General features: G+C 47.2%; 1 protein-coding gene and 1 non-coding gene across 2 annotated transcripts; both read left to right on the top strand.

Annotated features, from left to right (window-relative positions):
• Nucleotides 1-1,438: 1,438 nt before the first annotated feature.
• LOC131267607 (glutamate decarboxylase) lies at nt 1,439-22,623 on the top strand. The gene is made up of 6 exons (XM_058270525.1): nt 1,439-1,502; nt 6,752-6,991; nt 14,844-15,412; nt 15,800-15,867; nt 18,645-18,723; nt 19,517-22,623. The coding sequence occupies exons 1-6, from the start codon at nt 1,439-1,441 to the stop codon at nt 20,033-20,035; spliced, it is 1,539 nt and encodes a 512-aa protein (XP_058126508.1). The 3' UTR covers nt 20,036-22,623.
• On the top strand, nt 6,270-6,342 carry Trnaa-agc (transfer RNA alanine (anticodon AGC)). The gene has a single exon. It is a non-coding gene; the product is annotated as a tRNA-Ala (tRNA).
• Nucleotides 22,624-22,721: the final 98 nt, after the last annotated feature.

Here is a 22,721-nt window from a genome sequence, read left to right on the forward strand (position 1 = left end):
GTCTGACGTCATCTAGTGGTTTCTTTTTCATCAAACCTCGGCATGATTGCCAGCAGAAAAAGATGTGACTCCACTTCACGCGGTGACCGAAAAAAAGCGGCCGAAAACCTCACAAAGTGGTTCATTTACGTTGAAGCATCCTTCCTTTTGTCCTTCAACCAGGCTTTTCCTCCTCTTGCGTGGGGTTCGTTTCTTTTTTCTTCTCACGAAGATGTTGTTGCCGGAAGGCAGCAGTTTGCATAAATCGCTCCTTTTTAGACTAGCGTCAGTTCCCCAAACACCTGCAGCCATAAACAGACACAAAGCCGTTCTTTCCGCGAATTTTAGTTTTCATCCGAAAAGGGATTTCTGAACACTAGTTTTTCCCTTGCTTTGCCTTTTTTCAATTTTTTCCGAAATGTCACGGCATCAGTGGTCGACGTCCACCGGAATCCATGCTGGATTTTCCATACCAGTGTCGCTTTCCTCCATTCCCCCTCTCCCAACAAAAGGCATCGAACAATCCCACACAAATTCCCCACAATCCCGAATGGAGCGTACATAAAATATTCATTTTCCCCAGCGTGCGGTGGAAACTCGGTCAGCCAGTCCCATTTCGGGGTACGGCCACCACCACAACGATAGCGTGCTCCTTAGCTCCGCCTTATCCATGATGGCGGCGGCGTCAGCGTCGGAAATGGATGTGAATGTCCTGACAGTTGTGGGGTGGCAAGAGCGGGCGCGCGTTGGTTCTCGACCCGAGTCGTTCTCTCGTGGTGCGAAAAACGATGACGTAATCGAAACGAAAACCCCTCGAAAAGGGGATGCATTCTCCCGTGGGCTCCGTGTGGGAGGTCGCTTCGGAGAATCAGGGAATTCCTGAAGTCTGGCGCTTTGCTCGGTCGGAAAATTCTTCCCAGCGTCACAGCTCGTGAGTACGTCGGACAGTACGGTTTTGTCTCGAGAAGATCAGTTCTGGTCCGTCCGGATACAGTGCAGAACGTGCGTGCAGCTAGTGCTTTATGCCTTCATGTGTTAGTGTCGTGCAACCAACACCTACTTTCCAGTTCCTTGGGCTCAAGGAATTGTGAGCCTTTTCGTCTGCGAAGCTCGTCTGCAGGGGTCAGTTAGGGGTGAACCGTATCCAGCGACGGATCCACGTTTGTTCGACGCGTGTTCGACTTGTGATCGATGTGCTAGGCAAACACTGTTACATAATCGTTACGCCCTCCGGTACAACTGGAGTGTCGCTCTTTGTGGAGAGTTTAGTACAAACTGTTAAAAATCGCATCGTAAGGAACGAATCTAATTCGTCCCCTTCTATCACTATTTAAGGAGTAAAAACAACTACACTCAGGTAAGTCGTACCTTTTCCGTGCAGCTTGCTGCATCACAAAGGTTTTAAGTATAACCGTTTTCATGGTTGCAATATTATATTTATCTAGAACACACTTCCAACATGACGTCGATAAACGTGGAAAAGTACAAACTGTCCGACAAAACGGCGAAACTCACGGCCAAAGGTAAGTGACGTAGGTGGTTATGTAATGTTCGTTATGCAAGACATTATGAGGTCGGTTATTCCTAAGAATTTTGTTCTAAAATCCTTTTTTCATGAGTAATTTGTTAGTAAACTTCCTAAGTTTAGTTTTGAAGCAATGGATTTACACACTTTATTCGTTTTAACAACATTGGTATGATATAACAACCTTGATGGAAACAGTTTTCGTAAGAGCCTCTAACCATTTGTATTTTTATATCTGTTAATTCTAACCAAAGATATAAAATATACTTAATACTACAAACCCTATTGTTCTACTGCTGAGTAAAGTTGTTAATTCTACTTTGAAGCATCACTGCAAAGCTTTGTTTGTAAATGAAAACCTTCTTTATAGTCATCCCTCCATAATTGGCCAATAATAAAAGAGGACCCGAACTGGGCCGCTTCGCTAAGATTCGCCATTAATTTTACTCTCCCGGCACATTTCCTTTGATGACCATTCATTAGGGCAGGATGGTTACAAAGTACGCCATTTGTAACATTGGCAGCTTTATCGCTCCTATTCTTTCGGTTCGTAGAAAAGACGAAAAGCTGTAGAAGGGAGCAGCATGGCTTGGGGCAAGAATTTTTCCGAGGACCCTGGGCTGGCGCGCAGAATTTTCGGCGCGGTGCATGCGCCATAAGATCGACTGCCTAGCTGTGTGGGATCGAATCGGAAACGGAAATGGAGCTTTCCTTCTTTCGATATCATTCGTTCTCTACGGTATGGGTTGATTAGCGCGTGTCGCCTTCAGCGATGGAAAGCAGGCTTCAGCTTTGATAGTCTAAAATTAGGACACAACAGGGCACCGTTTTGCTCGACGATGACGTCATAGGTTGTTGTTTATGGAGACATATTTGAGGGGGTGGTTTTTTGTGGTCACAAATGTTACATAACAGAGAATCCGTTAGACTGCCGTTGCGCATGTGTACATATTTGTGATACTTTTAGATCCCACTTTCACAAAACTATACATTTTCAAACCATATACAATTTATCTCACATCAACAAGAAGACTATTAATGCATGCTAGTTTTTTTAAATTTTACTTAGTGGATGTGTTTTTCATCAAACATTATTCGTACATATATAACTGAAAAAATGATGTCCCTTAATTTAAAGTTTTAAAAGTTTTTCAAAACGTTGAAATCCATTTCAATATTTAAAATATAGTACATTAAGAAACACAAATTAAAATACAAGCTCAAAAGAATGGCAAGCAAACAAAATGCTATTCTTTACAATTATACTAGTAAAAAGTGCAAAATTTGACATAACTTGAGTTTTGCATTAACAAGAACTGAATTGTTTGGTATACAGAATAATTCAATGTAAACAAAATCAGACGTTAGCAAACATCTACCTTGTGGGGCACACAGACAGTGTATATATTCTATTCTTTTGTGTGGTGACATCAATGCCGAGATTTCGTCTCCAAATGGCAACAACTGATGCTCTTTTACGTGTTGGAAATGAAAAAAAAAAACAACCCTCAACACTGACGCACTCCCGCACCACAAGTGCTACTTCCGTTCCGTCATCAACAGATTGCGCCTTCCGCTTCCATCGTATCTTGACAATATGTTTGAGATATTAAAATGTTTGCCAACGCCTGACGTAGCCAGAGGGGTTTGCTTCTCCCTGCCTTATAGTGTTTGGTTGCGTTGACACCCTAGGACGACGAGTGAGCCCGAGATATGACACGATATTGACACAAAAAAAGGGTCTCCCTGTTCGGGTGGGAGGACTTTTCCGCAGTGAAAAGAAAATGTTCCTCCGGGTGATGAGTTTTGAAAGTATGTTATGGCCTGTAAGTTTTATTTTTTTCATGTGAGTTAAAATGTTGAACCTTTTCGGGTGCGATTTGTGACCGTTGATTAAACTGCACGGGATGGAGGGAGTTTTAATTTGTGGATGCTATTTATCTTTGTGGACCTTGTGGAAAAAATGAATAACTTTTCGTACAAGCGAAAAGCAATCCCGTAAGAAGAACAGCGCAGAGGAATTTGAAGAATGTGGTCGTTTATTAAATTCTCCCCTCAAAAACCGATGCGAAAGGTAGGATTCCCCCATCCCAGCCACATTCCGGTGCCAGGAGAGGAAAGAAAAATAGTTTAGCTCTTGCTTGTCGCCTTCCGGTGGCGCAAACGCGCACAGGCACAGGGAAAACAGGCACCAAAAAACATGCATTGTCAGTACGCTTTCCTCCCTCAGTCGAAGGGTGCTACTGTATGTCACTGGCGTGTCCTGGTCCACCCTCGGCCAACGTGTGCAGGAAGCAAATATTTGGCTACGATATAAAACCGATTATCTACACTTTAACGGATCGTTAGTTGCAGACATAATTGAACTCCACTCGTGCGCGACACCCGAGAGGCGGTCGGCACTGTTGGCGATTTTACTTTTGTTTGGCCGGAATGGTTTAGGAAAAACCTGCGCTTTGACCTGTCAGGAAAATGCAGGACACGCGTGGTACCCCTGTAACGGACGCGCTCGCTGGACCGCGCGAGCTTATCACATCTTGGGATGTTGTTTTCTCGGTGGAAAGTTCTATGAAGAAATGCTTCCGGTTCGTGGTATGATTTCGATGATTTCCGGTTTTGACAGCGCACACGATAAGAGCCCTTGTATTGTTCTCTGTTTATTCAAACAGAAACTTTTGTCAACAATCAAGATTGAAGACGTTGGTAGAGATAAAAATTTCAGATAAAGCGAATAAGAAAACAAAAGTCCCATTTCCATACATCGTAGAAAGAATTAAGTTTATTTCAAAAACAGAAATTCATATGTGAAGAACATTTTCTTAACATCAAGATCTTTTAAATACGATGAAAAAGATCAAAGCATTGGCTCTTTAATGCAACTACCGAATAAAAAGGTTTTATCACATTCCCAGTAGAAAGGAAAACTCTCAATAAATTTATCATACTCAGGTTTATCTTGCAAGTTATGACAATGGTTGGACGTCTTTCATCCTAAAGCATTCTACCTTCGTAAACCGCCAAACTCCATTGGAACGCATCGAACCATGAAAGAGAACAAAGAACAACCATAAGAGCATAAGAATTCCTGGTCATTCGTTGGCTGAGGGTCACGAGGGCAAGTTATCACCTATCCCTGGTGCGAACCATCGTTCCCGTTTTCTTTTCGACAGCATGCTCCAATCGTGCAAACAACGTTGCACTTTTCGGTCAGACGAGGGGGAGAAAATCAATTTCCTATTCATTCGCCATCGGATTAGGCCAATGATGAATAGATAGAATTCGGCTCGGAATCACAAGACAACCGCACTGAGCCCTCTTCACGGACCAAGGGTGTGGGCCCGCTTCAGTTGGCTATGGTCTAGTCTATAAAAATCGTTTTTCGCCATTTTCCCCAGAGGCCCATCGTTGGGGAGGGGGTGGGTGGATGGATTCACCTGTCAATACTGTTCATTTTTTATCTAACCCTCCCGACGATGGTGATGGGTCCCCGGGGGATCATCCTGTGGCCGAGGTGCGGCTTAAAGAGGATGATGGTTTTGTGCTGAATTTTTGTTTGCATTTCACCATCATGTTTTTATCCGCCCTTCTCGATTCAGTAGAAAAATCTCTCTCCCATTCGCTTGACCTCGCAGACATTCGCTTACTTCCAGCGAAGCATCCCGTGGAATCCTTAATTAAAACGATATCAACACTAATTGTTCAAACGAAGCACATTCTTCCTCAATGTTCCTAGGTGGAGGGTGGAAAGCGGTTGCCCGGCATGAAAGGGCATGTAGAACTCTCCCGCTGCGCTGTTGTAGCAAATTGATAGACGAAAATGGGGAAATAAACGGCATCGAAATGTCACGAAGGGGTCGCGTCAGTCGAAGGCAAAGGTTTGCAATAAGAGGAGTACAGGAAGAGATCGCAAGCTCGGGAGGTAAGGAGGATTTAATATTAAAAATCCCTTCGAGGATGAATTGTTGCATTAAACCTACCCTTGACGTCGCAGCTTGGGCGAGTACTTCGAGGGAAAACAGACAATCCACTCCTACGGCTGATTCAGGGACGTTCTATTCCCTCTCAGACGGATAGGGGTTGCGATTTTCTACCGTTGGCACGTTGATACTCTGCAACGCGTGGAGGGGATTTCCGTCGAAAATAGGTGGAACAAGAATAATTGCTAATTGAGGATTTTCCGAATAGTTTTTAAAGCCACCTGAGTTGATGGAATCATTTTTTTTCCCGAAATTATATTACTCTTGTTCTGGGGAGAGTATACCACAATCATGTTTATAGCACCGGATGAGTATCTTAAAATTGAATCTTATCTCGTAACGTCACAATGCTGTTCAAACAAAGATGATGAAACAAAAAAAAAGAAAATACTCCCACCAACATTCCACTATACGATTGTCAGTGCGTTATTTTTAGAGCTAAAGCAAAACAATGTAAGGTATTTTTATAACACTGCTGTATGGAAGGCACCTTGGCATGAAGTTTGCGTACGCGATGCCTTACGCAGCACCTTTCACTATCGCACACCTGATGGGGACAATCGCGGGTATTATTCGTCCCGCTACCGTCTTGTCACCGGGCCAGCTGAGGCGGCCACCACATTTCTGGTGGTGGTGGCAATCGGGTCGTTAATCGGATCGGGCTGTTAAAACCAGTTCACGTTTCACGCTGATACCGATGGTGGTGGTGGATGTAAGGTATGCAGTTCTGCTAAAAAATTGTGCCGCGCGTAGCATTTTGGCCGGTTTCAATAACCAACATTCAACCAGGGGGTGTAGCTCAAATGGTAGAGCGCTCGCTTAGCATGTGAGAGGTACCGGGATCGATACCCGGCATCTCCAAGTAGAAAATATTTTTTCTGTAGGGAAAGAGGATAGAAGAAAATATATAATGGTAATGGAAATGTAAAAAATAGTGTGTGTACTTTACGGTAATCTTAAAAAACTTTGGTACACAAGTACTGTGTTGATTTTACAATTTCAAGTCCAAGAGGGTTTTTGGTTGGATATTGTCCGCAGAATGGTTTTAGACGAATAATTTTTAGTTTTTAAGTATTTTTATACATTTATATGGTGTTTTAATTTGTCAAAGTGAAATTAGACACCACGTAATTGCAAATAATCAACTCTACCAAAGGCAGAATTTCTTTGGATGGTTGTAAAATGAATAAGTTAGGAATAAACTAAACAATTTAATGCTCGAAAAAAATCTAACCAAATTTAATTGTATAAATTTGCTTCCCCTTTAAAGACATCATTCCGTGCGTCCAGTCCTCGGATTCGGCGGAGACGCGCGAGTTTCTGCACAAAATCGCCGAGCTGCTGGTCGACTACGTGAACGTGCAGAACGATCGGAAGGAGAAGATCCTCGACTTCCATCATCCGGAGGACATGAAGAAGCTGCTGTCGTTGGACATCCCGGAGGATGCGGTCACGCTGCAACAGCTGGTGAAGGACTGTGCCATGACGCTGAAGTACCAAGTGAAGACAGGTAAGAGGTCGAGGCGAAAGCATTAAACAATGGAAGGTCACCGAAGCGGGACCCGAAAAACGAAACGCAATCCCAAAAGTGTTCATCGTCCAGAAAAGTTTCAAAGTCCAATATGGCGCTAATGTGGGCACCGAGCTGCGCTGCCCGAAATGGGAAAATAACTGGAAACAGACGTAAATCCGGATCAACATCAGACCTCGACCGCCTACCCAAACCTTCCGGGGAAACGCATTTTTGGCCAACAAATGTGTGCCAAATTGGGCAGCGTTTTATTTTCGACCGTGTTGTGCGATTTATTCCGAGCCGGAAACGGTGGGTGCTTAGGGCCTAATGCGTGTTCTGTGGGGCGGGATTCTCAAGGCAAGATGTCAGAACAGCTTGCAGCTACTTATAGCGTGTCGTAAGACTTTAACCGGATAGGAACCGTTTTGCTACGAAGAAAACAATCCTCGCCCGGGACAGTCAAGCACTTGGGGGGGAGCCATCATTTATCAAAAAGATACTTCTAGGGTTCCTTGGAGGATGAGAAAGAAGTGGACCTTAGGTTGAAGTAGAGATTTACCTTCTTGTACAGGAAGACGTGCTAGAACTTGCTCATTAGGCTGACCATTTAGAAGCAATTAACTTCACCTCGAAACACTCGAGCGTGCAAGAGTGCGTTCACCCACTTATTTGTTGCCTGAAGTATCAAGTTTCCGATACATTTTCCTACATTTCTGTTACAAACGGATCCCTAAATCTTGACAGTTTTCCTAACGAAAAATCCCTGCAAACGTTCCATGAGATTTCTTGTTTTCTTTTGGGAATAGATTTTTCCCCGGAAATTGCCGTCCTTATCTTGTGGGCTGGTGGCATTTCGCTCCCTAGCTTCGGGTGCTTCCTGTCATAATCGTCTATTTTGGTGAGATAAGGACCCACTCTTGGGCGCTCCAGGGTGCGATGGGCTGGAGATGAAATTCGACACCCCTTCAACGGGCATAAATCTCTCGCCACAAGAGTCATAATCTGGTTGATTTCTTTTTTACCTTTTCGATACGGGATAAAAGGTTGCTGGAGGTGAAACCTTGCATCAATCACCCTAGAGGACGAAGGCGAACAGAGTTCGTAGAATTTGGAAATAAGTATTCTTCAAGCGCCTTCGGCATCAAGCTAGTTTTAACGAAAGGTTTTAGTTTTAAACTAGGCTAGGAAAATTGAATATCAAGAAATTTATTAAAAAATTTCTTCAACGTTCGTTGGGAATAGTTAAATGGTTCACCCCACGAGAGAAGATTGTTTTTCCCACCCAACGGTACCGTACGTCGCCTTCGTGCCAGTCGTCAAAAAGCCACTCTCCGGCTCCCGGACACGTGCCCAAGATTAGATCAATAAACAGCAATAAATAGAAGGGAAAACGCAAGCCGACATTTCCTGCTACATGCAGCGAGCGGATGTGGCGAGGGTTTTCCGTCCTTCCTTTTACACAGCGAAAGTGTCGTAAGCCGACCGGAGGCTGTATTTTTTTTTCTCTCCAACGATCCGTATGACGAGGATGTCAGACGCAGTCCACGCCGAGGTCGCCCTGAAGCAAGCACGTAAAATATGTTAATGCACGATGAATGAGGATTAAATTTCGACGCGGAAGTTTGTTCCATCCTTCGTGGTGAGGGGATGGTAGCAGATTGAATGCATTTTATTACCACCTAATTCCATTATCCTTGAACCGACGAAGGATGGAGTCGGTGGAAAACGACGGAAGTTGGGTGTTTTCTATACACCGCGAACGGCCCCGCCTTACGTCTCCCGCAGTCTGGCCGGCTGAAGAGTGTCATGGAAATCAATTGTGGCTCGGTTATTGTAGCGGTGTGATTGATTGCGCCTTTTTGTTATCACCTCTCGAACACTCCGCTATTAATTAATTGATACTGCGGGACAGACGTGTGAATTTTGTGGTTTTATAAATTAAATTTAAATTTAAAACGGTTGCCTCGTGCCCTATCTAAGCTTTTGTAACGATTTTTCGAGGAAATACTAAAAAATATAATATTGAAACAGCAGACACCTATAATAAAACAACAATCTATCTAAACATGTGGCCTTCAACCACAAAATAGCTCAATTTCCCGACCGGTTCGAACTATCGAATTGCGCAATTCAATTACACTTCCAAACTCTTACGGTTCGTGTCCCCCAAGAGTGTGGTCTGCGGAGTTGCTATCGAGCGTTCAAGCCGTTCGGACGTGTTTGCCGGAACTCTGCAACGAAGCAACTAAGAAAGAAAGTGCTAGAAGGAAAAAACCGAGTGTGCCTATAGTGTATTGTAATAAGGCAAACGGACTGTCCGCCTCGTGCGAAACGCATCGAAAGAACGGAAAGGCACGAGAAAGAAGGAAGGAAGGGTTCCGAGAATGCCCGTGCACTGAGGTGCTACGGGCCGTTATACGGGCCAGACGGAGCGTGGCCTTGATACAGCAGACCCGGACTAGCACCCGAGGAGGTCTGTGTTGGGGAAAACAAAAAAAAAAACAACACAAAACGGAACCAAAAAACAAAACCGTGACAAAAACTCAGTGCGCGCGTGTGTGCACCATCCGCCGCTGGTTTATTTTGCTTGTGGCAGTAGGGTTATGGCTTGCAACTGAAAGAAGAAGGGAATGACCCCGAAAAAAGCTGACCATCCCCTCTCCCACCAACTGGCAACGCGAATATGAACATCGAGATCGGGGCAGAGACGCCCAAGCGCGGGGTTGTCGCAAAGAGGATGTCGCTGCGCACCCGCGAAGAAATGTCAAAAGAAGGGCAGACAAAGGAGGAGGTGACGCGAGTGTTGCGGTCTCATTCGCACCCAATCTCCGGCCCCGCCGAGCGGTCCCTCTATCAGAAGATCGGGGGTACCAAGCGGGGGGAGCTGATGCGGCCCTTGCCGGCGCTTTCGCAATCACCGGTAATGACAGCGACGTCATTGACGCCCACGAAGTCATCGGCGCCAGCGGGGGCGCGAGAGCCAGCAACAGCAGCGTTGGTTAGCGCAATGGACAAGCCAGCACCCGTTCTCCCGGAGTCGCCCTGCACACGACACGAACTCCCCACGAAAGAGGATGGGGCGGAAGAGAATGGCCAGACACCTGAAATCGAGAACCACCAAGCACTGCTGAAAATGCTACCCCACATTATAGCGTCAGCACTATGCAAGACTCAACAAGACCTTTCGCGGTAATCCAGGTCAACCTGAGGAGGAGCCCGGCGGCCCAGGATCTGTTTGCCCAGAACGCACGTGAGTTGGGAGCCGACATTGCTTTGCTGTCGGATTACAACCGCGTGCCGCAAAACAACAGCAACTGGGTAGCAGACCCTGCCACGAGAACGGCGGTCGTTGCGCTCGGGCGACACCCTGTGCAGAGGGTAGCAAACGTAACGGAAGGGATGGTCGCAGTAGTTATCAACGGTGTACTTTACATCAGCTGCTATGCACCTCCATCATGGGATTTCGCCAGGTTTCGGACCTTGATGGAATCCATCGTGGCGACGGCACACGGCCATCCAAGAATAGTCCTGGGGGGTGACTTCAACGCGGCTTCTGTGGCGTGGGGAGGACGCAGGAACAGCCAGCGTGGGACGGAGTTACTCGCAACGGCAGAGCACCTCGGTCTCAGATTGCTCAATACGGGGACTCTCTCGACATTTATGGGGAACGGGGTCGCTCGGAGCTCTATAATAGATGTTACATTCGCGAGTCCAAACATCGCTGGGCCAGGGGACTGGAGGGTGGTCACGGAGTTCAACTTTAGTGATCACAGGGCGCTCCTCTACTCCATCGGCGCGCCAACCACCCAGCAGCAGCGCGAAGGATATCGAGCGCCCCAAAGCCGGCGATGGGATGCCTCGTATTTTTCGGCGGACCTCTTTGCAAACGCGCTTGTGAACCTCCGATTCTCTGAACAGGCGGTTGACCCTCGAAGCCTCACAAAAATAATGACCAAAGCGTGCGACGAGACGATGCCGAGGCACACAGCGGGACACAGCCGGACAAGGACTAGTGTTTACTGGTGGACGGAAGAAATAGCAGGGCTGCGCACGTCGTGCAAGCGTGCCCAAGCTACTCTTCGGGGAACACGGTCCGCGGCGCTCAGGTCTGTCCGGGCCGATACATTCCGGCGGGCCAAGAAAACGCTACGCAAGGCGATAAACACCAGTAAACGCAGATGCGCGGAGGAGCTCGTAGCAACTCTGGAGGACAACCTTTGGGGAGATGCGTACAGGGTCGCCATGAAGTGGGTCCGCGGCGCACGAATACCACCAGAGCGAGACCCGCAGCTCTTGGGGGAGATTGTCGAAGAACTGTTTCCCACACATCCACCGATGGAATGGCCGGAGCCAGCCGATGAGCCCATCGAAGCCGGCCCACCCATCACGGAGGAGGAGCTCCTGAGGATTGCAGCGAGCCTGAACCCCCACAAGGCCCCAGGACCAGACGGCATTCCAAACGCCGCCGTCACCGCAGCAGTTCGTGCCTTCCCGGGCGTCTACCGAAGGGTGCTTCAGGACTGCCTTGATCGTGGAGTTTTCCCCGACATCTGGAAGCACCAGCGACTGGTCCTACTCCCGAAGCCAGGAAAGCCACCGGGCCGGCCGTCATCTTACCGCCCACTATGCATGCTCGACACCGTCGGCAAAGTGCTCGAGCGCATAATCCTCGATCGCCTCAACGCTCACCTGGAGGAAGATCCAGAAGGTCCGCGACTCTCTCCCCGCCAGTTCGGGTTCCGAAAGGGGAGGTCGACGATGCAGGCGATCGAGGAGGTGGTGACCCGCGGCAGGGAAGCAATGGCTTTCGGTCGAACCAACGCCAGAGACCGAAGATGCTGTATGGTCGTAACGCTCGATGTCCGCAACGCGTTTAACTCCGCGAGCTGGACAGAGATCGGGGCCGCTCTCAGGGGAAAAAGAACACCGGAGTTATTGATGCAGATCTTGCGAAGCTATTTTGAGGGGCGTGTTCTGCACTACTCTACGGAAGCTGGTACCTCGTCGCGCAACATCACCGCGGGCGTTCTGCAGGGGTCTATCTTAGGGCCCACCTTGTGGAACGTCATGTACGACGGGGTGCTGGACGTCGAGCTTCCCGAGGGTGCAAGCATCGTTGGATTTGCGGACGACCTCGTACTTACGGTGGCAGGGCGAACCCCAGAGGAGGCGGCGGAAGGGGCGAGTGCTGCTATCATCGCGGTCCAGCAATGGCTCGATCGCCACTCATTGTCCTTAGCTCTGGACAAAACCGAGATTGTAATGGTCAGCAGCCTCCGAAGGGGACACCCGTCAATCCCGGTACGAGTCGGTGACACCATCATCCGGTCGCAGCGGAGCATTCGATATCTGGGCGTGAGGCTTGAAGATCACCTGTCATGGACTCCCCACGTGAAGAGTGTGACGGAGAAAGCGATGAAGGTGACGAGGGCCTTGTCATACCTTCTGAGGAACCATGGTGGCCCGTCCAGTATCCGGAGGAAGACTCTCGCCAATGTCGCAACCTCAACGTTGCGATACGCGGGACCGGCGTGGAGCGGCGCACTGCGAGTGCAGAGCAATCGCCGGCTCCTTAAGCGCGTCGACCGGGCCTCAGCCAAAATGGTCTGCAGCAGTTTCCGGACGGTCCGGTACGAGGTCGGGAACGTAGTAGCGGGCATGCCGCCAGTATGCTTGCTGCTCGACGAAGACGCTCGGTGCCACCGGATAAGAATGCAGACGGGAAGACCGACGAGGGAGTCCCGGCCGGAGCAGCGAACGGTCACACACTCGGAATGGCAGGCCGAGTGGGACGATCTCGCCGCCCAACCCTCCGCTAGTCGTTTTGTGAGGTGGGCCCACCGGGTATTACCAGCAGTCGAGCCTTGGGCGGTCCGGAAGCATGGATGGGTGAATTTTCACTTGACCCAGGTCTTAACGGGACATGGATTCTTCCGTGAGTACCTGTTCGTCAAGGGGTTCACCCAGTCCCCGGATTGCCCCTGCTGCCCCGGAACAGTTGAATCGGCCGAGCATGTAATGTTCCACTGCCCCCGGTTCGACGAAGTACGGGCCAGGCTGCTGGGTGGTCACGGAATGGCGCCTGCGGAGGCGGACAACCTGGAGCAGTTCATGCTAAACAGCGTGGAGGCCTGGAATCGCGTGGTGGCTGCCGCTGGGGAGATCACGCGCCACCTTCAACAGAAATGGCGCGAGGAACAACATCGGCTCTCCACAGCAGCGGCGGAGGCGACCAGGGAGCGGGCGGCCGAGGCGGCCGCTAGGCGGGCACGCAACCGGGCGCGGCGACGGCGCCCTGAACTGACGGCCAGGTTGAACGCATTAACACCTGCGGCGAGGTCTGAGTGGGTCAGGGTGCAGAGAAACATCCGGCAGCGCATCCGGTTGCTGGGCAACCGAACGGTCCGTAGGGCCAACCACAACATCCTGGAGAGGCGCAACGAGGCGTTTCTCCGAGAACACGAAGCCGTAACTGAGGAGGAACTTCTCGCGGCCCGACGAGACATCACCGCTGCCAATGCTGAGCTAACAGAGGCCAGACGCCTCCAACGCAACGTGATGCAGCAGCGACGGCGGAGGCGGTAAAAGAATAAATACCCAGGCGGGAACTTTTAAACGGGAATTCGAAACAATTCCAGAGTAGGGCCGCGACCGGCACGATGCTCGCTCCAGCAAACTCTGCCGCAAAGGAGTGCGTTTGGTGGGGCAAATACATGGGCTTGGGAGGGAATAGGTTAGATTTCGTTTCAGCTGTGATACTAGGTTAAGAGAAGACAAAAGAAACGGAATAAAACTGAACCCTATATAAAAAAAAAAAAAAAAAGAGTGTGGTCTGCCTGGATTTCCTAACCGGAAGTACTATTGTCGCATTCACCCTACGAAACGAAAATTTGTGGCAAGCGAGCCTGATGATGACGATGATGGTAGAAACTTCTGATGATGAGAAAAAGAATCGATGGCATGCTTTGATTTCCCCCGATACTCGATTTGGCTGAATGAAATACTAATCAGGAATGTAGGATTTACGGAATCCGAGGGAAAATTCTCTTGCACCGAGGGATGCTCCCTGGTAGTTCCGTTGTTCGGATGTATGTAGGAAATTGAAACGGGAACGTTCGTGGTCGTGGTCCGAAAAGGGGTTTTCCCTGTCCAACATCGTAATCCAAGCGAGAGGAAAAACCCTCTGCTGTGTGCCAGGGATGTCTAGGGGTGTGAATGTCCGTGTTACCCCCTGGGGAGGTTTTCATTGATTGTTGACATTATTTTCGATGCTACTCCGTCAATAGTGCAACTTATAGATTAGGCCCTTCTGGGCAGCGCGTCCGGTGCTTCGTGTTGTATAATTTTAATCCTTTTCACAAACAAACAAACAAACAATCGGTTGGCCTCTTTGGGATGTGTGCCTACTATATCTCTGGCTCGCACATCAGGGAAACAGAAGCATCTGTTCTCGGTCCGATAGTGGTTGAGTAAGATTTACATAAGCCCTGTGTGGCGGAGGTAACAGAATTCTTCCATTTGGCTGTGGTTTCGATCTCGCACCGGATATCCTCGATACGGCTAGCCTATGATGGAGCGAATGGCAGGTTGGATTATTACGCAACATTTAGCACGGAAAGTGATTGTCTAGAAGGCTTCATTGGGGGGAGAGTAAGCATTGTCTACTGCGAGGCACTTTGAGGGACGCGAGCCGGTAAGCCCGCTCCGAGCAAGGGCATTTACTCCCATAATTAATGATCCAGATTAGGCCTTAAAGCTCGTGGATCTAGTGCCTCGTCGTCGTGATGGATTGGACGAGTCTGTTAAAGTCTAACTCGTGGTTGGGTTTCTCTCTCCCTCCGTTCCCTAGGACATCCACACTTCTTCAACCAGCTGTCGTGCGGTCTGGACGTGGTATCGATGGCCGGCGAGTGGCTCACGGCGACCGCCAACACCAACATGTTCACGTACGAGATTGCGCCGGTCTTTATCCTGATGGAGAATGTGGTGCTGTCGAAGATGCGCAAGATTATCGGCTGGGACGGCGGTGACTCGATTCTCGCCCCCGGCGGCTCCATCTCGAACCTTTACGCCTTCCTGGCCGCCCGGCACAAGATGTTCCCGAACTACAAGGAGCACGGAGCGCGCGCCCTGCCCGGTGAGCTGGTGATGTTCACCTCGGACCAGTGCCACTACTCGGTGAAGTCGTGCGCCGCCGTGTGCGGGCTCGGCACGGACAACTGCGTGATGGTGCCGTCGGACGAACACGGTCGCATCATTCCGGCCGAACTGGAGCGGCTTATCCTGGAGCGGAAGGCGCGGGGCCATATTCCATTCTTCGTAAACGCGACCGCCGGCACGACCGTGCTCGGTGCGTTCGATCCGATCAATGCCATCGCGGACATTTGCCAGAAGTACAACTGTTGGTTCCATGTTGATGTAAGTAGGCAAGCGATTTAGTACAATCTCTGAAAGTGTTTCATTAGTAAAACAAGTTAGAAATGGTTGTCTTCCTCTTCCTTAATTTGTTTTTCTTTTGTTTTGTTTTTCTTTTGTTGTTGATGAAATGTTTGCGGGATGTTTTTTTTGTTTCTTACCCGATTTTATTTCTTACTTTTCTAACCTTAAAGTATACAATAATCAAACAAGATGCTATGACAATGAACTGATTTATAGTCTTCAATCGGTGAAACATAATGCTTAATTTTTTTCCTGTTTTTCTGTTGTAATGTGTTCTCTATATTGTATTCTTATATCATTCCATTTGTCTCAAAACTAAATTTGATTTTTTTTATACAAATGCCTTTTTTCTTTTTATCTGTCCAGGCTGCTTGGGGCGGAGGACTGCTGTTGTCCAACAAGTACCGTCATCCACGGTTCACCGGCATCGAAAGGTACGTTCTCTAATGTGCAACCGAACTGCATGTCCTTCCACGGTGGAAAACGATTCACGCAGTTTCAACCCAAACCAAACCAGCATAACATCGCCCGTCAAGGACTGCAATTACACAAACAACGCGCTTTAATCTTTTTTCCGCCCTCCCGTCGTACAATAAACGCCCGACTGGAGTCAAACAATCGCCTTTTGAAAGCGGACGCCATATTGGAGAAGGTTTGCAATCTTGCCTCAGCTGTTCCTTTAACCTGCCCGGATGGAGTGAGCGAGTTGGTGGCGGGGATGTGACTTTAATCACTCACTCGACTGTCACAATGCTATCAGTTGGGGTCGGGTCTTTTCCTCACCTTCGCCACGTGAAGCCTACAGACATTGTGTCCGTCAATGGTGCCTTCGAATTGGAGTAGGTTTAACATCCGCTTTCTTATCCAAGACCGTGTATGCTAAGTTGTTCCTGCGGATCGGGGTGGAACACGCAGAGGCGGAAGGACTCTGTACTTGAGCTATTTTTCTGCACTTTTCAAAACGGAAAAAGACTGTGCATCCATCCACTGTTCTCAATGTTTCCCCTCTGCTCTATTTCTTTGTGTGCTGCGGAAGAATTTTCCTCACAAAGAAAACAGAATCCAAACAATCATCCACAACCTTGGCAGGGAAAATTAAAATACCGTACCGTGAAAAGTCAGGCAGTTATTTCCTGCCACACTGCCAGGCTGGTCACAACTGGCAACATCCGGTCGCCGTCGGCGGCAGCCGGTGCCGGGGCTCGGCAAGAATTCCAAGCCCAAAGACCCTTTCCCGTCCTGAGCCTGCACGAGATGGTTATTGATTTTCGTTCGTCCACAACCACTTCGCTGGCGATGCTGCGGAACGGAACGAAACGGATCGGAGACTGCTGTAACTAATTGTTACGAAATTAAATTCCTACGAGCTCGGTGCTGACTTGGGGTAGGAGGGATTACTAGTAAGGAGGGGTTGCAGCAGCCGGCCAGACATGTGCAAGTGACGGTACAATTTGCTGGATTTTGAGAAATGGTTGAAAAAGTAGCGAATTTATTGGAAAACCAGGCGCACTTCTTTTTCCGTTTTATGGCTTTTATTTCATTAGTTTCCTAGAGTTTCTCAAAGCATCTTTTTGCTGCTACCAAACATGGTATATTTAATCTAAGGTGTGCTCTGTTTTCTAGTAAAAAAAACATGATTTCGAAGCTTCAAACTCAATTAACGATCGCAGTGCGGCACGCTTTCCATTACTGCATAATTAATCATTAGCCGCAAAATCATGCCCAAACTAACACTTTACCGAAAATCTGTCCAATCATTAACATAACCGCCGGCTTAGGGCCAACGTTGGCTGATGGTGCTGCCAAAAACGCTGCGAATGAAAGTGTCATTAGGTTAAAAGCGTTTCGTGATTGACAAACACAAAAACTCACCGAACTCCGTTCTACGACCGTGCACGGAAAACGATGGTAAAAAGTTAACTGAAAATGAATTGTAATTTTATGATAATCCCACACCGGGTGCACCGCAACCAAACCGAATCTTTTAAGCGACCGGTTTTTCGGTGCTCGAGTAGAAAATCTATTTTGAGGCTTATTTTGCGCACTTTGCGTTGAAATTTTCTAAACCAATTGGGGAGCAATTAAAAAGAAAATTCTCTGAACATGAAAAAAGATAGATGCGTGTTGAATTATGATACGATTATGTTCATGCCATTGTGGTATCTAAAGATTTCATTAATTTGTGTAATTATTGGTAAGCTACCAAAGCAATTGCTTTTGTAAAGCTATAGTTAAATGGAAAATAATTCAATTGCTTGCCTTTTCCTAAACGATTAAAGGGATCACTTAGGCATCTTATAACTCACATCGTATATGTTGTAGAATGAGGAAATTAATTTCATGACTAAAAGGGCGCCTCCATTAAACAACTTTTTGTGCTTTAGGGATTAATGAAAATCTCGGAAGGATTATAATCCAGAAGCATGCCTCACATGGGTCCGACTCTGTTGGATAGGAAAAAAAATTCCTAAATAAAACAGGTTGACTTGTTTAATCCCTCCTAGAGTGAAAGCAGCACCTGTGCCTTTTTCCTGTAAAGTGTGTTTATATTTTTGCCGCAACGCATTTCTACTGTTCTGCAACCTTGGGTGTGTTTTATCTGCAAAACTCTGTTGAAACACCTTGTGGCAGATTAAAGTTCAAAATTGATAAAATAACCGACTATTTATGTTCATGGATACTCACTCTGAACCACGCCCGAAGTGATTCAATTCGCAAAAAAACCCATTTTACGTAAATATTCTCCTCAATGTAAATATTTAGTTTTACCACAATCCTTCCCCACAGAAAAGGTCATTCACAATTTTTCAATCTGTGCAAACATCGATAGGAAAACCCGACGATCGAAGCACGAGCATCATGCAAATTCGGTTACCACAAGGCGGAAGGTCCATATTGCCTGACACGGAAGAAGGTTTCAAAAAAACGAGCATTAGCTGTGTACATAAAATTAATGCTTAAACACTCCTCTGGGTGTTCGTGTGTGCGATGAGGTTATGAGGACGCTGGGGGAAAATTTGTCACCACTGCGCGGTTTTCCCAACGGTTGCCGGGGTGAATCCGGTGAACCCCTTTATTTTTCCTTCAATTTCGTCCCCTGTTTTAAAGCTGACCGTGCCTTCACGACACTGGTGTCGGTGCTTTGATTGGTGGAGGGTTCGTTTCCCAGTTTGCCCTTACCTAAACGCCTTTATCTGTTTCTCACTTTCAGATGTGACTCGATCACGTGGAACCCTCACAAGCTGATGGGAGCGCTGCTGCAGTGTTCGACGATTCACTTCAAGGAAGATGTAAGTAGTGCCGCATTACATTTACGGTGATTGAAACAACACACACCCACACGGAGGGCGCCCGGAATGATGGGCGCTCGTAAATCAAGCGGATTTAATTTGTGCAATACGTTACCCATCGTTATGACGTGCGCGCAGTGTGCGAATAAATGGTCGACTTTTTGAAACAAAAATAACAGCATCTCTATCAGGAGGCTTTGCTTCTCGGAACAAGAGTTTGTCCAAGAAAACAAAAAGTAGCCCTCACCGATTGGAAAATTTGCGGAAGGAGTTTATTTTTCAATGGATAAAACTTTTCCCCTGGCTACGACAAGGGCCTGCGTTCTTTGGTAAAAGTTTATTCGAGTAATCCGTAAATCCCTACCGCTCAAGTGTTTCGGGCGAATCAATTTGATGAGCTCATCGGGGGCAAAGTGTCAGTAAATTGATGAACCATGTTCGGAACAGTGCGTGGTAGTGGAACATGCCTGCCGTTGGTTGCAGCTGTGCCAATTTCCATGGGCTTAAATGAAGAACACAGGGAAAATCTATAGCATGCTATCGGGAACTGTGTATGATTTGGGGAATACTGCGAAGGTACTCAGGCAAAAGCATAGGACTTTACAATGAGTTTAATGTTTCATCTTCTCGAAGGTGTATGATTGATTGATTTTAAACGTTGTCGAATAAACGTAATGTAATATTGGACACTTTTAAAGAACAAAAAGTTCTGCCCACAAGTCGTAGTATAGTAGATAACTGAAGTAATGCGTAGAGAAGAAAAGCTTATTGGAAATGGTATTCGTCTTTACAGGGTCTCCTGATCAGCTGCAACCAGATGTCGGCCGAGTACCTGTTCATGACGGACAAGCTGTACGACATCAGCTACGACACCGGCGACAAGGTGATCCAGTGCGGCCGGCACAACGACATCTTCAAGCTGTGGCTCCAGTGGCGCTCGAAAGGCACGGAAGGGTTCGCTAAGCACATGGACCACCTGATGGAGCTGGCCGAGTACGAGGTGAAGCGCATCCGCCAGCAGTCGGACAAGTTCCACCTGATCATGGAGCCGGAGTGCGTCAACGTGTCGTTCTGGTACATCCCGAAGCGCCTGCGGGGCGTTCCGCACGACGCCAAGAAGGAGCAGGAGCTGGGCAAGATCTGTCCGATCATCAAGTCGCGCATGATGCAGTCGGGCACGCTGATGGTCGGCTACCAGCCGGACGACCGTCGTCCGAACTTCTTCCGCTCGATCATCTCGTCGGTCGCCGTCACGGAGGCGGACGTTGATTTTATGCTGAACGAAATCGATCGTCTCGGCCAGGACTTGTAAGCTGGATTGTAGCTGAGCGATATCGCGCGTAGTAAGTATATGTAGAACCCTATGAACTCCCGGGATAACGCTTCCATCACGACGACTGCCACACGGTAACGAAGCGCGATCCTGGGACGCTGCACACCGAACCCCGGCTGTCGGGAACGGTTCACTGCGGTGGAGAATTTTAAATCGAATCAACCAATGAGTATCAGTTATGAAGACATATCAATATATCTTCAACCAATTGTTGTGTTTTATCGCCAAACGAAACAAAACAAAAACAAAGAGAGAACCAATGCTTTATTTACCAACAATCTGTGAGATTTTTATCGCAATGTTCAGAGACGTTGATTGCGTTGTTTAATGCTGTGTTAGCTCGATCCCTAGATGCATAATACGTTATTTACTATGTCAAAGACATATCAGATTGTTTGTTTAACTTTTGTTAACTATCTCACGAGACTGTTAATCTTCTTGTGACATAACCGTTTATTATTCATCTCTGTTATTCGCTTCGTGTACTGTCCGGGCTTCGTGTACCGCGATTTTGAAAATGAAACAACATTTGAACAAAAAAACAACCCCTATTTACTAAAACCCCCCCCTCTAACTGACTGTTGCATCCCCGCCACGACGCCGTGGGAAACAAAATTATATATACAACCAAAAACTACAAAAAAAAAATCGCTAGAGATATATATACATACTTATATATACAAGCCGTATATACACGAAATAACCCTTATGCGGTAGCATATTATACACACTCGAGAAGAAAGGAAACATTTGAAGACACATCCAACAGGACTTCCTAAATCCAAGCCATCGCGAAGCTAGCGAGTTGCATACAGCATACAGCGAATTCCAGTTAACTAGATGTTGTTTAGTTTACTTTAGATCAGTTACAGCGAGACTTCTTGTTCGGTCGTTGAACGCAATGGAGGCGCACGGTCCGTGTGGATGATGGAAATGTATTGCTAATTTGAACGATTTCATTGCCTACGAAATAAGTACTAACGCTCAAGATGTACCTACGCGAAAGAAAAGATAGCACATAACGATTGACGACCCAAAAACGTCACACAAGCTGGCTCACAGGAGGTGCTTATGCTCTTGAGCTTCGTTGAACCTTTAGGGCGGACGGAAGTGGACAAACGAAACCAATGCATTTGAACAATACTGAAATTGGGGTATGTGTAGCTGTCGCAATAATAGAAGTCGGCTTCGGAGTGTCAGGTAGACAGTGTGAGTAGTAAGATACTTTAACATAATTACCCGTTCACACCGGACGATCACTGAAACCAGAAGCATTTATGAGGCACCCTAAAGTAACGAGCTAGCATATACCTTTTATGTCATTTCACGAGCTTTTAGTTGCTTGTCGAATGCGACAAAACAGTTTTTGTTTTACAAGTTCACCAACACTGCTGTGGGTGGTTGTAGATTGTAACAATGTGTAAATATTAGGCTTTTAGGTACGTTAACGCTTGATGTCTCCTACCGTGGGAAGGAATATAAAACCAAGTGAAAGCAGGCTCATAACAATCCGGACCGGCTGAGACAAGATCTGTAATCGTGACTGAGAGAATGTTATCGCCAGGCGAATGTTGTTGAAAGCTGTGTGTATGTGTGTAGGATGCACATTGTAGTTTATGGATGAGGAGAAAGACGCTGGGAACGGTGGTGGTACATTTGGCCCAAGTATACCTAGGACGAAAGTGAGGTTATTTAAATGTTGCAAAGAATCTATAAAAAACGATCGGACAACGTGGAGCGACCGGAAGGTTGCGCAATGATGTGTCAAAGTCGCGGTAAGGGACGAAAAGCACACTTGATTTGCAAAACACTGGAATTGGTTTGAATTAAAAATAGTTAAAACCCTAGGTTGGCCACTTTTTCCTCCTTTGCAGCTAACCACGTGACCACGTGACCACGTGCTTCGTTACTTTGCGCCAAAGAGTTTTCAAATACCAAAAACATGCAAGCATTTACGTGTGTTACGTCAACGGCATACGCTGTAGAATCTAACTGGACTATTTAGATTGGGGATTCCAGCAGAAGCTCAACCGTGAACGTGAACGAACATAGTTGGTATGATTTTAGTAGTACTCTAATTTTAAGGACTAGTGCTCTGTGAACATTGACCACAGGCTCGACCGAGGTTGTGCAGTGAGCAGAGGAGGAGAAGAGTGCTAGTAAGAAAAAACGAAGTAAATTGCAAACAAGCAAACAAACGACAAAATCACAAAGTCTTCCTTCAAATGAAATGTTAATTAATCAACGATTCATGCTCACTCTCAGATACTCTCGTTTGATGGCGGTGGGATGGCGTGGTGGCTTGCGCGAGGAGCAGGAGGGCTAGTGGGGTACGCGGCTAACCGAAGCATGCCCGGCCCTCCATCCACCATCCGGCCAGCCCATCGTCCTGTCTGTATATTTCATCTCGAAAGTGATGTGAATCGTTTATGTAATGTAATGGTCAGTGAATTTAAAGAAAAGCATACGCTACACAAAAAGAAGAAAAAAAAAACAATCGTATATTAAAATGTACAATTACACAAAAAAAGTTAGTCAAGACGAACGACACTCTATATAGAAGAAAACCAGAAAATCATCCGCAACTATAACGCATTAGTTCGCTTCAGTTGTTGTCGGAAAAGCACTCAACAAGCGCGTGTACTCAGCAATTAGTTCTTCTAGC

The sequence above is a fragment of the Anopheles coustani genome, chromosome 2, assembly GCF_943734705.1.
Source record: "Anopheles coustani chromosome 2, idAnoCousDA_361_x.2, whole genome shotgun sequence".
Taxonomy (NCBI): Eukaryota; Metazoa; Arthropoda; class Insecta; order Diptera; family Culicidae; genus Anopheles; species Anopheles coustani.